The sequence below is a fragment of the Quercus lobata genome, chromosome 2 (assembly GCF_001633185.2).
Source record: "Quercus lobata isolate SW786 chromosome 2, ValleyOak3.0 Primary Assembly, whole genome shotgun sequence".
Lineage (NCBI taxonomy): Eukaryota > Viridiplantae > Streptophyta > Magnoliopsida > Fagales > Fagaceae > Quercus > Quercus lobata.
In genome coordinates this window covers 61,710,203-61,727,178 of record NC_044905.1, presented here as the reverse complement: position 1 = coordinate 61,727,178, position 16,976 = coordinate 61,710,203, and the positions used below count along the sequence as shown (strand labels likewise).

At 41.1% G+C, this 16,976-nt stretch overlaps 2 protein-coding genes across 2 annotated transcripts; one reads left to right on the top strand and one right to left on the bottom strand.

The window, feature by feature from the left end:
- Nucleotides 1–7,250: 7,250 nt before the first annotated feature.
- LOC115976069 (WD repeat-containing protein VIP3) lies at nucleotides 7,251–9,933 on the top strand. The gene is made up of 2 exons (XM_031097162.1): nucleotides 7,251–7,690; nucleotides 9,173–9,933. The coding sequence occupies exons 1-2, from the start codon at nucleotides 7,352–7,354 to the stop codon at nucleotides 9,797–9,799; spliced, it is 966 nt and encodes a 321-aa protein (XP_030953022.1). The 5' UTR covers nucleotides 7,251–7,351; the 3' UTR covers nucleotides 9,800–9,933.
- Nucleotides 9,934–13,473: 3,540 nt separating this feature from the next.
- LOC115976068 (threonine synthase 1, chloroplastic-like) lies at nucleotides 13,474–16,425 on the bottom strand. The gene is made up of 2 exons (XM_031097161.1): nucleotides 14,752–16,425; nucleotides 13,474–13,683 (listed from the first exon to the last, which is right to left on the bottom strand). Exon 1 carries the CDS (start codon nucleotides 16,336–16,338, stop codon nucleotides 14,767–14,769), a length of 1,572 nt encoding a protein of 523 aa, XP_030953021.1. The 5' UTR covers nucleotides 16,339–16,425; the 3' UTR covers nucleotides 13,474–13,683; nucleotides 14,752–14,766.
- Between the last annotated feature and the right edge of the window lie 551 nt (nucleotides 16,426–16,976).

Sequence of the window (16,976 nt, the reverse complement as noted above, 5' to 3'; positions counted from 1 at the left end):
AATGTTCATTTTGCAGATGTGTAGTCTTGATTGTTAGCCATGGGGATCCCCTCCAAATCCTGCAGACAATACTCAATGCAGTTAAGCAGCAAACAGTATCCAGTAGTAATGACTTGACGTCAAGAATACAAGCAGTTAGAGTGCCTTCCATCTTGTCACAGCACCGGAAATGACTTGTCAAAACACTCCTCACTCCCAAAACTTACTCCCATCTTTTGCTTGGGTGAGTTCATTGTGCAATAATTATATTTTTGATTTTTTGTATTTGATCCATTTGTTTTCTCTTGATTCTAGGTTCATTTGTTGCTTGGGTGAGCTTCAAGTTTTGGGAGTGAGGAGTGTTTTGATCTTTTTGGGCTTTTGTTTTTGACATATTATGTGTTAGAGTAACGGCTAAAGAAGAGGTGGGTTACGGATTAATAACGAAAGGAATCACAGATGGATAAAGTGTCAAAATTAAAATCATGGGTAGACAAGTCAAATTAGAGACAAACCACAAGTGGATAAAGTGTAATTATCTCTAAAATTTACATGCTTAGTATTTGTGGTGAGAATTTGTTTTTACCACTACATGTTTGTTTTTTATATCTACTATTAAAGGTACCTCTACCTCTATACCTCTACACACCTCTCTACCTCTCTACGCCTCTACACCTCTATACCCCTCTTTACACCTCCACACCTTTCTACCTTTGAGAAAACTAAGTTATAGAATTATGATCAACCTTGGGCTTGAACAAAAGTACTCTAAAAATTAAATCTAATGGTGCAAGGAAAATCAATGAGCCAATCATCCAAATAGGAGCATTGGAAGATAAGAAGGAAACACATTATCAAATGACATTGGTGTAGTGCCGCTCTAAATGTGTGATATGTTTTTCTCTATGAACATATCTCTTTTTCTTTTTCGTTTTTCTTTAAATTTTTTGTTTATAATTATGGTGGTATTTATAGATTTTTCTTTGGTGAGGTTGGTGACTAATTCCCCATGAAGTGGGGAACTTAAACAATACATCATTGCCATTAGGTCGATTAAGAGAACAAATTTCCAAGGTGCTTGCCCTAATGATGTATAGTGGGGAATTTGTTCTTTTACATTTAATGCAAAAGGGTTTGTCCTTGGTATAACCATTTGAATAATAAATGTTGATTTGATAGGTAAAAAGACTTTTCTTTAACACTTATATCAGGTTCTAAATGAGTTTGATTATTAAGCTAAGGGGATTCCTTGATTTGTAATGTTGGGATGGTCTCGTTAAGGCTTGAATCGACTTCATTTGAGAGTCTCGTGGAGATGTGATCGACAATGGCATGTCTTGGAAGTTTTTTTTTTTTTTTTTTTAAGAAACCAGCCAATCTGACTGGGACTTTATTGAATTTAAAAGAATGCTTCAAGGAACATCAAAATCAACTAACTGGGAAATGTCTGTAGGTAAGTCACCCAACCATTCCTGATACCTGGCCAAACATTTGGCCTTCTTAGCTAACGCATCAGCAACCACATTACAAGATCGATGAACAAAAACAAATTGAAAAGACTGGAAAACAGAGACTAAGGAGCGGATGTCGTCAATAATATCTCCATATGAAGTCAGAATCGGGTTTTCTTGGACAATAGCAATAATAACTGAAACTGGGTCTCCTTCGAAGATAACATTTTGCAGGTCCTTTTCAGCAGCAAACATCACTGCACAGCGACACGCAAGGGCTTCCAAATCCGCAACTGTCAAGGATAGAGCAATTGGCATAGACAGAGCTGCCACTACATCTCCACACCAATCTCAGATGACAACCTCGAAACCAGCCAAATTAAGTGACTTGAACACAGTTGTGTCGAAATTTACTTTGAAGTGATCATGCTCTGGAGGTCTCCATTGGTATTGGATCACAGGTGAGTGAATTGTCAGAGCTTCATCTTCCTGGGCCGCCAAGAACTCTTGTAGCAGGTTACTAGACAACAGGTTAATGTTTGTAATAGGTTGCACTTAACGCCCAAAGTGAAGGGCATTTCGCCAGTTCCATAGACACCAAGCAACTACTGCAAAGATTTCCTTCCTGAAATCATCCGTTACCTGCACAAAACGATCAAATAAATCGCAAAAGGTTAGGGGAGGAGGGTTCACAACTTGTTGGGCCCAACTGTGACAGCTCCTAACACTTTCCACCACCTGACACTTCCATAAAGCGTGTAACACATCCTCCTGGCCTTCATTGCACAACTCACACACCTCTAAATTGATTATGTTCCGTCGAACCAGATTACACCTTGTTGGAAGAGCATTGTGACAGACCCTCCAAACAAAGTGCTTGATTTTATGAGGAACTCGAAGCTCCCATATTCCCTTCGAAAAACGTCTTTGTGGCTCACGGTTAGAGCTGCCTTGCACATTTCTATCAGTTAGCAGCTTGTATGCGCTACTTATGGAGTAAACTCTTGAAGGTGTGTAGGCCCATATAACCCGGTCCTCTGTATTCCTCAAGCTCAATGGAATTCCCATAATCACCGATGCCTCACTAGGCAGAAACAGCTCTTGAATCACCTTTGTTTTCCATTCTCTCCGGTCAGCTTCAATGAGGGAACTAACCCTTGTCTCAAGCAGAATAGTAGGAAGGGGTGAAATGATGGAACTATTATCTCTTTTAGGCAGCCATTTATCTTCCTTTACCTGCACAGATTGGCCATCACCGATTCTCCAAACCATGCCTTTCCGGATAACATCTCTCGCACTAAGAATTCTTTTCCAAGCATAGGATCTGGCTATGGAATCTTTTACTTCCAAAATTGAACAATTTGGAAAAAATCTAGCTTTAAACACTTGAAAGCAAAGCGACCCTGGGTTATTAATCATCCTCCAAACCTGTTTTGCTAAGAGAGCGCCATTGAACTTTTCAATTTCTTTGAAGCCCATTCCACCCACCTCTTTCGCTTCACAAAGCTTTCCCCAACATACCCAATGCACCTTTCTTGAATCACTACTGTAACCCCACCAAAACTTTCAGATAAGGCTTTCAAGCTCCCTAACTAACCCTTGGGAAGTTTAAAACAACTCATGGTGTAGGTTGGGATAACTTGAATGACAGCCTTAATGAGGACTTCCCTTCCTGCTTGAGACAACAACTTCTCTTTCCACCCCTGCAGTTTCTTCCAAACCCTCTCTTTTAGGAAGATAAAGCTTTGTTTTTTTTGCTCGGCCTACTAAAGCTGGTAACCCCAGATACTTTTCATACTGCCGGATTGCTGGGACACCTAAGAGTTGCTGGATCTGCTCTTGTAAGGGCAAAGGAGTGTTCGAACTGAAAAATAAGTTCATTTTTTCTCTATTTATCTTTTGACCAGACCCTCTCTCATACACCTCCAAAATCTCCAATATTCTATTGCATTCAGCCTCTGTAGCTCTACAAAACAACACACTATCATCTGTAAAGAATAAGTGGGAAACTTTAGGACTATTTCTATAGATAGCCACCCCTCGAATATGCCCATCCACTTCAGCTTGATGAATCAAGCTCTGCAGCCCCATAGCACATAACAGGAACAAGTATGAAGACAGGGGATCCTCTTAGCGAAGCCCCTTGTGGGTTTATATTGCCCACCGGCTGCCCATTGAGAAGAACTGCATAAGAAACAGATTGCATACAAGGCATAATAATTTTGATCAACCTATCCTCAATACCCAGGTGACGCATTATTCTTTCCAAAAAAACTCATTCCACCCTGTCATACGCTTTACTCATATCCAGTTTAAGTGCCATATACCCCAAATTCCCTTGAGTCTTCCTTTTCAGAAAGTGAAGGGTCTCAAAAGCCACTAAAATATTGTCAATGATCAACTGCCCTGATAAGAATGCACTTTGGGAATCTGGAATCATTTTAGCCAAAAACTTTTTCAACTGGTTAGCCACCACTTTTGCAATTAATTTATAAACAACATTGCATAGACTTATTGGTCGAAACTCTGAAGCTTTCTTAGGGTTTTTAACTCTGGGAATCAGAGAGATAAATGTGGAATTAAGGGATTTTGAGACAATACCTGAATTCAAGGCTTGGAGAACAACTGCAATTACATCCTCACCAACAATGTGCCAAAAAGATTTGTAGAAAATGGGCGACATACCATCAAGGCCAGGGGCAGTATTTGGAGCCATTTGGTCGAGAGCTTGCTTCACTTCAAAAGCTTGAAACTCACCCCCCACACACGGATCCACATCAACATTCACAGGATACGGGATTCCATTTAAAATTCTATCCAATCTAGAGGGGTTTGAGGTGGAAAAGATATTCTTAAAGTACCCCTCTACCACACCACCCAAATCGGCTTCATCCTCTACCCACACCCCATTGTCATCTTCCAATCCTAGAATCAAATTCCTCTTATTCCGTTGATTAGCTGTGCAATGAAAGTAAGCAGTATTACGATCACCTTCTTTAAACCAAGTGTTTCTAGCCCTTTGCTTCCACATACATTCTTCCCTAGACTGGAGGCTACCAATTTCCTTTCTAAGCATCTGAATACGGCCTAGATTAGTTTTGTAACAATCCCCTTCTTCAGTTTCCTTCAAGTCAGCCATCTTCCTCTTTAGAGCAAACCAGACATGACCAAATGTAGTTCGATTCCAAACTTTGAGGTTTTCTTGGCAGGCCATTATTTTTCTATTAAACCCCCAAATCGAATCAGATGGTTGTCTAGTATCCCAGGAATCCCGAATTACACCCTCACAAGAATTATCCTTCAACCACATAGCTTTGATGCGGAAAGGCCTACCTTTTCTGTAGAACCTTTTAAATTCAGAGTTTGAACAAAGCAACAAGGGTTTGTGATCAGAGTGAAAATCATCCAAGTGATGTATTCGAGCTGAAGGGAACCTCAAAATCCACTCAACTGAAGCCACCCCTCTATCCAACTGAATCCATACATTCTGACCACTCGGCCTTCTATTGCACCAAGTAAATGGGAACCCATTGAAGCCCAAATCCCTCAATCTACAATAGTCCAGAGCATCCCTAAACCCTTGCATCTATCTATCTGGTCTAATAAGCCAACCCTGTTTCTCTTCAGCAAACAAAATCTCATTGAAATCCCCCATACAAACCCAAGGCAAATTGAACCATTAGCTAAGAAGTCTCAATAATGACCAAGAGCTTTCCCGGTTGGCAGTTTCGGGGTCTCTGTAAAAACTTGTGAACCACCAAGCGTATTCGCTCCAAGGTCAATGATAGCATCAATATGTCTGGTTGAGAAAGTCTGAACATCCACATTCATATCTGCTAGCCAATACAAAGCCAACCCTCCCCCAATATTGTGACAGGGGACTACAAACAAATTACTAAACTGAATCTTACGGCCAATACATTCTAAAACTACTTTTTCCACCTTTGTTTCCATCAAAAACACCAACTTGGGATCTTTGTTGCGCACCATCGCAACCAGCTCATCTTCTGTCTATGGGTTCCCAAGCCCACGACAGTTCTAGCTCAGGCAACTCATAATGCCCAGTGGCGCTGGAACCCAACTGCCACCTCACCATTTTCTTTATTCGAATAGTTGCTGCCACTCAAACATTGTTTTTTACCAGCATTTCTATCAAAATCATCTAGCACAGGCCTCCTATCCACATTCATTAGTGAAGGAGACACCCTACACTAACCCACCTCCCTAGGAAGTTTTTTCCATTTTCTTGTGGACCCTACTGAATCAGAGTTAGTGATTTGGTTGGTGCAATCTTGCATGGGCCTCATGTCACCCTTCCTTACCTTAGCACCAAGACCCACAGACCTCTTCAAACCTTCCCCATTTGTCTCACCCACAAAACCATCCAACTTATCATTTAAATTTGACCCCACCACTATCTCTTCTAATCTGTTGGTTGGCTTATTTGCATGCAAGCTATGATTCACCTCATGGCTTTGTACCCCAAAGCCCCTTACATTATTCACGTTACTCCCATTTCCACATGTTGTCTTGGAAATCTCAACATAGTCCATAGCTATATTTGCCGCCGAGTGAGTAGATGACTGAGTCTCCTTAGAGTTGTCGGTATTCTCTTTTGATGGACCTTTATTGCTATCCCTCTTCTTCCACCATGGCGCTTGGCTGCGTGAAGTGCCCGTAACCACCACTACAGTTTTGCGAGTGCCTTTCAACGGCTCCGCTCGAAGCCATTCACCATACTGTTGTTCTTCCTTCCTCAAAGACCCTTTACCTCGAAGCCAAACTTCACAGTCCCTCTCTCCATGAGTCACATGGCCACACCAGTAGCAGAAATTGGGTAACCGTTCATACTTCAGCCCAACCTAGCCCACCTGTTTCCCCTCTGAGCATAATTTAGAGCAACAGAGCAAGGGTTTGGGTATGTCAATGTTTATTCTAACCCTTAAAAACTCACTACCAGCGCCGTCGTCTTCTGGGTTGGCAACTTGGATAACCCTACCAATGGTCTTACCTATCAACTCCCCTACTTCAACCTTCAAACTCCTCTCCAAAATATTGTGTATCTGAACCCAAAAGGTAGCGCGAGAGAAATCTAGGAATGGCACCGACTTGATGTCGAAAACACGTTCAAATGCCATAAGATGTTTATCGTATGACCATGGTTCAAACTCCAACACTCGCTCAAGATCCAGTACATCCTCAAATTTAAACAACAATATATGCTCTCCAATATCTCTAATCTTAAGTCACCGGCTGTTCTCCATAAGGGCTTGAACGTGTGAGCAACTGCATCCACATTAAGAACCCTCTTCGTATAAAACCGACCAGCTAAACGATATACACTCTCTTCCTCTTCCTTAGGGACCTCAGCACCCCCCCTCTTCTTCTTCCGTAAGCGAGAAACGTGCCCACATCTCGTCTAAAGAAGCCATGAGAATTACAGCCCTTGAAAACAAAGAAACTGAGAACGAAATAGGTATTGCACCATCGAGCACTCTAACAAAACACTACACCCACCGAACGGACCATCCTATCAACCCATAGAAGGTAGAAGGGAACAGATACCTAAACTAGGTTAGAGACTTAATTCTACAAGCAATTGAGTAAGACATAAAACCCTAACCCTAGTGCACCAGAGAAACAGGCATTCCTCGTACTTCTTTTTGCATGTCTTGGAAGTTGGAATATAAATATGGTGTCAATCCCAGCACCTTTCGGGCCAGGTAATAACCAAAGGATTTTTTCCAGGCCCATTGGGCTTGGGCTCTATAAGAGTCCTTCAGAGTCCACATCGGATTATCCCCATTATAGAGAAGTTTAAGAAAACCCATTTGGATCCAGATTCCAAAACTTCAAACGCACTTCAAAAATAACAGTGACTCTCTGACTAGGGTTGCTCTTCTCTCTGAATTTTTACTGCAATGAAGCTCGCTGGACTGAAATCCGTCGAGAACTCCCACGACGAGTCGGTATGGGCGGCCACGTGGGTCCCAGCCACCGAGACCCGACCCGCTTTGTTGATGACCGGGTCACTGGACGAGACAGTTAAGCTATGGGGCTCCGACGAGCTGGTCCTGGAGCGAACCAACACCGGGCACAGCCTGGGAGTGGCCAGCGTGGCAGCTCACCCCTCGGGACTCATCGGCGCGTCGGCCTCACTCGACAGCTTCGTGCGTGTCTTCGATGTCGATACCAACGCCACCATCGCCACTCTCGAATCTCCTCCCTCTGAAGTCTGGCAATTGCGCTTCAATCCTGAGGTTATTTTACCATTTTAACCTTCCATTCTTTTTTACTTATTTTATTTTAATGTTTGTTTGGTTGCTGAGAAAATTAGAGGAACGGTTAAAAGTAGCAAGTTCTTAATTTTAGTTTTTGGGAATTAGGAAAACGAAAAATTTAGAAGCACAACTTGTTAAGCTGTGAAAAAGGTTGTGACTCTTGATGTTGCGGTTTTTATACTCAAAGGCGATATAATTGAGCTCAAGCTTGGTTCATAGGAAAGAATTCATGTATTTTGATGTACTCATTGCATTCCATGTTTTCAAAATCCTTGCATCAATTAGCTAAAGTACATGAAACTCTTCCACTTGTTACAATGATGTTTTGCTAATGGGTTTCAGTTATGATGTCGTGCTCATTGGAGTTCATGAAAAAATTTCAATCGGTTTGTCTGATATGGTGGAGTATGGCTTTTGTTGCTAACCTCAAGTAGTTCATGAGAGACGCTTGAATGGTTGATTGGTGTCGTGTAGTTTGATGTCGTTCGTGCTTATTAGGTGCAATGGCTTTTCACTTACGTCTTGTGTTTGCTAAAACCTGTAAGGAATACATTTGCTTGTGCCCTTTTTAAATCTGCTTGTTGAGAGTCACGGATTTTCTTTTTAGAGTTCTCCTTGACTGCTTCAACATGTTGAGGTACCATCTCCTGTGCCAGCTTCTTAAAATACCATTCTTCAACTAATGAAAATTTTTAAATTTGCCTAAAGAAATGAAATGAGCAGCCTAAAGATTATATTTTGGAAGCGTTGGGCTCCATAATTGGCAATTTTAGAAGTTTAGTGTGACTGCAAGAGTTTCAATTCTCTTTAGTGCTTTTTAGTAGTGCTTGTTGTGTGATTAAGTTGTACCCACTTGTGGACAGTGGAATGTGTCTGTAAGTTGTCCTTTATATAGAAAAGCAACAACTTTTTAGTATGTTTATGTTTGTATTCTAGTTTGTCTTTTTGTGTTCTTGAGTGTATGTTCTTAAGATAATACATGCCAAAATAATTCTTTCTGTTTTCCCCCCCTTCAAAAAGAAATTTTTATCGAAGGATTACATAAATACTCATTTCCCCACCCCTCCCCCCACCCCCTCCTTTAAAAAGAACCTTTTATCAAAGGATACACAAATACTTAACAAGGGTACAAGAATAATGAGCATTGATGGTTGTGTCATCTAGACACAAGAGACTTGTCTAGACTAGCCACTGGCACTTGTTTACTAGCACCACGCAGTTTTAGCACATAAGGGTTACACACTGGTTGATGCCATTCTTTCTTGTCTACAAATGTTGATTCGCTTTTTGTGCAGATAGCATATGCAAATTGTGCTTTAGATATGCATCCGTGTATTACAGGATGAAACAAGTGTGCCTCTTTCCTTTCAAATAACACCTTAGAACCTATGTAAACTAGAAATCCATCCCCATCTATTTGAACATTGGCTGAAACTTATTCTGACTGTGGCTCCATTTCAGGGTTCTACTCTGGCAGTCGCTGGTGGGGGTAGTGCATCAATCACCCTTTGGGACACTGCCACATGGGGTCTGGTTGCCACTCTACCTATTCCTCGTCCAGAAGGTCCCAAGCCCTCTGATAAAAGCGGCAGCAAGAAGTTTGTCCTGTCGGTTGCCTGGAGTCCTGATGGGAGACGACTTGCTTGTGGCTCAATGGATGGCACCATCTCTGTTTTTGATGTAGCTCGTGCCAAATTTTTACACCACTTGGAAGGCCACTTCATGCCTGTGAGGTCTCTTGTGTACTCCCCTACTGAACCTCGCCTACTCTTTTCAGCCTCAGATGATGCACATGTGCACATGTATGATTCTGAAAAGAAATCCCTGGTTGGAGCCATGTCAGGTCATGCTAGTTGGGTATTGAGTTTGGATGTAAGCCCAGACGGGCAAGCTCTTGCAACAGGTTCAAGTGATAGAACTGTGAGGCTTTGGGATCTTAACATGAGGGCAGCTGTGCAGACAATGAGCAATCATACAGACCAGGTCTGGGGAGTGGCATTTCGACCACCAGGAGGGACTGGTGTGCGGTCTGGTCGGCTTGCTAGTGTATCAGATGACAAGAGCATATCACTGTACGATTATTCCTGAAGTAGCAAGCAAGTGTAGGGCGTTGACTTTGATTTGCGTTTGTTGTAAGATGTTACTAACTTCTTGTGCTATTGTTTATCACATTGATTTCAAGAAAATATTTGGTTTACTTCCTATTTGATATTCTGATTGAATTCACGTGTTGGGTATAGCCTAGTGTAGCCTGCTTGATTGCGCCTTCAGCCGATGATCAAAACATGGACCTTTTTGTGAAGGCCGGTGATCAAAACAAGGACATTTTTGTTGGGTAGCCTAGAGTGGGTGAAATCACGTCAAATAATAAGGATAAGAAAAGAGAGCTTGACAAATAATATTGATAAGAAAAGAAAGATTGGTTAATATATCGTAGTTGAATTCAAATTCATAGGCTTAAGTTATAATAATGATTAAAAAAAAATTGGTTAATATAACATCGATGAATTCAAACTCATAAGCTTAAGATTTTAGGTCAAGCTATATAGCTAAATATTAAATTAAAAAAAGAAAAAAGAAAAAAAAGAAGAAGAGTGTTACATTTACAATATTTTCACAATACTTTTACAATAAATCATAGATAGTAAGTTGTTATTGATTCTAATTTGAACTTACTACTGAAATTACTTTTTTGCATACTAATAACAATTTATCATTTAAAATTTTTTATGGAAATGTTGTCGACATAGTATTTCTATAATTAAAAAAATCAATTTTTTTGTTATTGTTTGTGGGGGCCTTTTTTGTGTATTGTGTGTTGGGCTGGGCTGGGCTGCCTCCTGCGGTAATGGGCCTTGATGTTTTCTAAGTAAGGGAGTTGGGACCGGTCCAATTGTAACTCAACTTGGGCTGATTTGTGCACAAACTTATGCCTTGTCTGTCAGGAATAAGCTTACGGCAAGCAGAACTGTTTCAGACGAGTTACAGCAGGCAGATAGAATAATAATAATCAAAACAGAGTATTCTGACAATTTAAATAAATGGATATGTAATCCCTATTTAGAAAGCATAAAGTATGATTACAGTTGTGATAATGTCATTCACAGAGAAAGTAAATAATACGAACTAATCAAATGGGCATAAATCAAGTTTTAAGTTTAGTCTGCCGAAGTAAGGCCAAAGAGGGGAGAACGTCTCTTCTTAATGCAAATAATCTCCCAGAAAAAAGATCCTGCCGTGGGGATTAATGGATTTGAGGGAGTCAAAACTGAATGGTTATTGCCCATAAATAATCCTTGTTACGTTTTGGAAGAGAGCAGGATTTGAAGGGGGAGAGAGGGAAACCGATCTACTGGTGCATGCCCCTTGAACTATCTCTCTCTTTTTTCCTTAGTTTACTCTCTTTTCTTCTCTGTTTTTCTTTCTTATCTTTTTTTCTCTTCTTTTTTCTCTGTTTTTCTTTTTACTCCGTAAATGCTCTGTTTTTTTGTTCCTCTCTCAGGGCACGGCAATGGCCTTTTTATAGTGCCTGCCGTGACCAAGGTTTTACCATTTTGCTCCTTAACTGCCTTTGTCTAGTCTAGGCGTACTTGCCGACCACCAGGTCTGTGCGACATTCACCCTTGTCAAACAGAGACAGGTTTGTTTCGTTTCTCAGTCTACCGTAGCACTTCTTTCTTTCCACGATATAAATGCTCTCTCTCTCTACTCTCAAGGCATGCACTCAACGGTTCCCCCTCAAACTTGCCTCTTTTGGGTGGTCTGTCATCCCAGTGGGACGTACCTCCTAAAAGGGCTTAGGCAGGAGTCGCAAAATAGATCTTTTCCCCTTTCCCCACCACCAAACCATACCCCCCTTACCTCTTACCTTTGGCCCATGGCCCCACCACATCCTATATTGGCTGGGTACAGGCTGGTGGTGCCTGGGTCTTGCGCGTGCTTTCCTTTCAAATACGTCCAAGAGTCTGCCTGCTGCTCATGCATTTGCCGTGATCTGGAGGCTCTCCGTCCGTGTTTTCTGACTTTTTATGTGGGCTTTTCTTTGGTTTCCCGCTCCATTCAAGAGCTGGGCTTTTTCTGATGATGGGCCTTACATTTCTTTTGGTCCACTCTTGATTTTCTTTATTTCTTGCAACGTTGGACTGTTATTCTTGCCGTAATAACTTAATCCCGCTGGACCTCTTTTGGACCAACCGTTTATTTCTTTTCTTAGTGACCTGTCATGGACACTGTTTTGCTTTTACTTATAGGTTCCTATGTCCCTTTGGGCTTTCCTTTGGACATCCACGCCCCGATTGCTTTCTTTGGGCTTCCTCGACCCGTTTGCTAATTCCACACTCCCATGGGCATTTTACTAATTTTATTGGGTTTCCCCGGCCCAATAACCTTATTCTTATCTTTGGGGTTCATGGGCCTGCCATAAATCCCTTACTCTCTTAGTTTTCATTGCCTTGAGCCTGCGATGACCCTTTCTCACTTTTCTACCTCATACACTGCCCATAGGATGCTATTTCTTTCTTTCCTAACTTCTTTGAGCTCGCTTGCCTCTTAAAGACCCATTTGTTTATTTGTTGGGCCTGTGATCGATTATTCCTGCCGCTTGGACCTAATGAGTTTTTGCTATCTATTTTGTCAATTCTTTGTTGCCCTCATTATTGGACTTTCTGTCTGCTTGCTTGGGCTTCCACAAATGACCCTCAACATTGTTTTTGATCAATAAACTTATATATGAATTAACTTAAAGGGTTTTGTTAATAAATACCATTAAAATATTTGTTAATGGATTATTTTAAAAAAGTTTTAATAAAATTTTCATGAAAAAGTTGTCAAGAAAATCAATTGCCTTTTCCTTTTCCCTTAAAAAAAGCTTTTAAAAATATTTTTAAAATCAATGTATTTAGGGTATCTATTAACATTTCCTAAACTTAAATTAAACAACCAAATTTCTACTTTGGCTGTATCAACATATGTAGATTCATCAATTTAAAAGCAACTCAGTTGGAGACAACGTAGAAGCACTTGATTAGTCAAGGGCTTTTCACCCTTAGCCTAAAGAACGACCAAATGATGATCTCTGTTAAATTTAGGGTGAAAGGATCGTGTTTACACACTGTGGATTCATACACTGCTCAAAATGAACTAAATACGTGACTTTAAGTCATGATTTCAAGTTTAAAATTATGACTTAAAGTCTCGAGTTCAGTTCATTTTGGTCTTTGTGTGTAATAGAATTTTCCCTCGGAAGGGAGTTCCATTGAAATTCAGTACTTTCTAAAATAATTTCTTCCTTCAACCCTTTTTTACACCTTCCTCCCATGATGTCTTCTCTTTGTACTACTTTTGAATTTTGATTTTTGATCATTGTAAACACTGAGCAGACTCTCTCTGAGCTCATAGCCAACTACAAGAATGTAATCAATGTATACACATGCATTATGATCATAGTTGCTATGGTCCCAAAGCGGAAAGTCAGGCAAAAGGAAAATGAACTATGGGTCCTATAGGGTCAAGATTCGTAGTTTTGTTGTGTTAGCTCTTCCACTTTTTTTTTCCACAAATTTTTTCGTAAAGAAAATTTACTTGTTAAGCATAACAAAAAGATTAATAAATGTAAAATAAAAACAATAATTAACATCCCTGGGATACCTTGAAAACAAAAAATAACTGTACACAACAGAAATAAGCATGTTCCATGGCCTGATTTTGCTGATCATCATCATCCCCAATACTTTTTTAGCAAAAGCGTGCAAAACTGTAGTGGAGAAAAATAACTTTGAGTGAACACATCTTCGAAGTCAGACTCACAGTACGGAATTTATTTGGACAAATATTCTTGGGGTTTCACAAGTCAAAATTTAGGTATAAACCTTTTCCAAAAATAGAAACAAGAAAAACTTTGCCTGCTTCTTTACTGCAAAAGTTGCTGCTTTCCTCTGCAATTCAGGCTATATTTGTTTCACCTGAAACGTTTTCTGCATTTTGTTTTTGGTGTTAAAGCAAAAACGCAAGTAAAAACAAAAACAAAAACAACAGAAAAACAAAAAACTGGTAGCAAAAAAAGTTGCTGCGTTCTTTTACAGTGCATGTCTAAATCCAAAATTTGAAATCCAAGACTACAAAACTGAACAGAACTTCCTTTGTTCATAGATTATACTGTATAGTAACTGGTGATTGATAGGAACTTTTTTCAGGATATTCACACATTAAGTTACAAGAATTTTGGTATGAATTTAATATTAAAAAAAAAAAAAAGAAGCATTTTCCCTCTCATATGTCAAAAGAAAGAACAAAGGAAAATCATAAAACAAGGCATTCCTAAGCCATTGCTGATGAAAATGCTTTTCATTTCTAAGTTCTGCCACGTCCTCATGTTCCATTCTAAGACAAACTTTAACTACATGAAACGACACCACCACCACAACGGACAATAAAGTAAACCACGCCATACATATGGGAAAATGTTGGAGGAACTTCTAAAGGCAATGATGAAATGACACCACCACCTTAAACATCACATTGTAAACCACCCCATGCATGTGGACGATTCTCAATTCAAAAGCACGGTCAAGAATACAAAGATTTTTCATAATAATTGATGTCACAATTTTATAATTAGAGCAATATTATTTTAAGACAAGTCCATTACCGATACAGCTTTTATTAGTATAAATCATAACATCCCACCTTAACAACTACGAAAATAAAATTATAAAATATATTGTGTCTCCAGAATTATAGGCACAGATCTTGTTAACTTTAGTAGTCTCTCAAAATCATAGATGTCAACTTATATACAGTTTTTTTTTTTTTTTTCAAAATATCAATTTCTAAATACAGTTATCCACATTATCCTTTTGAAGCCAAATAAATCAATAAATGTAAGCTATCATAGAATTTTAGCGCACAAAATTTTTAGCTAATTGTAGTATAATAGAATTTGATCCATAAACAGAGTAATTCTACTAACTCCAAAAAATGCATACGTGCCTCATGATTAAACACAAAACAAACACAAGTGCTAAAAAAACATAAACACTTACAATGCTCGCTCACTCTCATACTTTGGGACCTTTCTTCAAATACTGCTGCAGCAAGTCCATAACCGCTCCAAAATCATGCTTCACTTGCACGGGCGGGTTCGCGAACCGGCATTGCATACCGTCGATGGCCTTAGAATGGTAATCGACCTTCGATTGCGTAAACTTCAAGCCATGAGCAGTGCTAACCACCACAGTCCTATCATTAGCCCCAATCACGCCACTCTTCCTCAGCTTAATCAGAGCCGTCAATGCCACACCAGTATGAGGGCAGATGAACATCCCGGTCGAATCGGCCTGCGCCATCGCGTCCATCAGCTCCTCCTCCGTGGCCTCCTCCACGATCCCATCCGAATTCTGGAGCGCGTACACTGCTCTCTCGATCGAAACCGGGTCTCCGATCTGTATCGCACTTGCAAACGTTGAATTCGCGGTTACAGGCTTGAAATTCTTCCACCCTGACTTGTAGTACAAGTAGAGAGGATTGGCGTTCGCCGATTGGGCGCACACGAGGCGAGGAATTCGATCGACGAGCCCTAATTCCTCGCACATTTTGAAGCCTTTGTAGAAAGCGTAGATATTACCGAGATTGCCACCGGGTACGATCACCCAATCCGGAACTTCCCAATCGAATTGCTGCAAAATCTCGATCGCCGCGGTTTTTTGACCCTCGAGTCGCAAGCTGTTCAGCGAGTTGGCCAGGTAAATCGGCAGCTCCGACGTGACCTCTCGGATCAGCTTCATACAGCCGTCGAAATCGGTGTCGATGCTGAGGACGAAGGCGCCGTTGGCGATCGGCTGAACCAATTGCGCGATGGAGATTTTGTTCGCCGGGAGGAAGACTATGGAGGGAATTCCGGCGGAGGCGCAGTACGCCGATAGAGCTGCCGACGTGTCGCCGGTGGAAGCGCAGCCGACTCCGACGACCGGTCGATTGAGTTTGCGGAGGCGGTTCACTTGGCTGACCAAGACGGTCATGCCTAAGTCTTTGAAGCTACCGGTGTGGCTGATTCCACAGTGCTTAACCCAAAGTTCGTTCATGTTCAAGAACTCTTTGCCGAAACGCTCGGCCCAGAAGAGGTTGGAGTTTCCTTCGAAGGCCGAAACGATGTCGTCCGGGTCGATCTCCGGTAGTACCCACTCCTTCTTGCTCCACACGCCGGAGCCGTACGGCCACGTGGTTTTCCCCACGCGCGAGTCGAACAGCGACCTCCAGTACGCGCCGTCGTACCTCTTCAGCGCGTCCATGTCGTGCTGGACGTCGAGGAGCCCGCCGGAGTTGCTTCGGTACACGATCTCGTCGAGCGAGTACGACTCGGCCGAGTACTTCCCCGCGCCGAACGGGACGTACTTGGCGCTGAACTCAGAGGGGGATCCGCCGTCAACAAGTCGGTGCCGCCGCGCCTCCTCCCTGATGTTCTCGTCGGCGGGGCGGCGCTTTTTCAAAGCCGTCGGCGGAGCCGAGTTGTTGTCGTTGGTGGCGCTGGATACAATAAGTAGTGAAGGGCGGTGTTTGGGTACGGGGTTTTGGTAAACCAGTTTGGGTTTAGGAGTGAGAGAAGAGTAAAACAGTGAAGTAGCCGAAGCCATTTTCTGAGAGGGAGAGAGAGAGAGAGAGAGAGAGAATTGACAGAAGGAGAGAGTGGCGGCGTGTGGATAGTATTGAGAGTGTTAGATCTCACAAAGGGCTAGATAGTGGGCCCCGGCTTTATACAACTGTCGCTAAGTAGTAGGCACGTGTTTTATTTATTTTATTTTTAATTTTAATTTTTTGGGTTTGGGGGATCTTCCAATGGGGATACAGAGATTCTGTCTGAATTTTGGAAGTATCCGATTTTTTAAAAATTTATTATCGTAAATAACGGAACTGATAGTATTTGGTATTTGATTGTGAACCTGAATCACATTTCAGGGTGAATTCTATTTATTTTCTAAATCTAGAAATTCTATAGGCTGATTATTGATACATGTATATTTATGTCCTTAAATTCGTACAGCTATTTTCACTCGCTAAAATGGCCAACACTAAAAAGCAATTTGTGGAAGGTACTAACGGTAACTAGCTGCACCAAATTTTGTTAATTTCGATTATCTTGATTCATGGAAGTTTAAGAGAAAATTTAAACAGTTTCTCGTAGTGAAATTAACAATTTCAACATAATTCTTTTGTAGAGAGGGAAAATTCTCGACCTATCACAAGCTGACACATTATATTACCAAGTCCACAA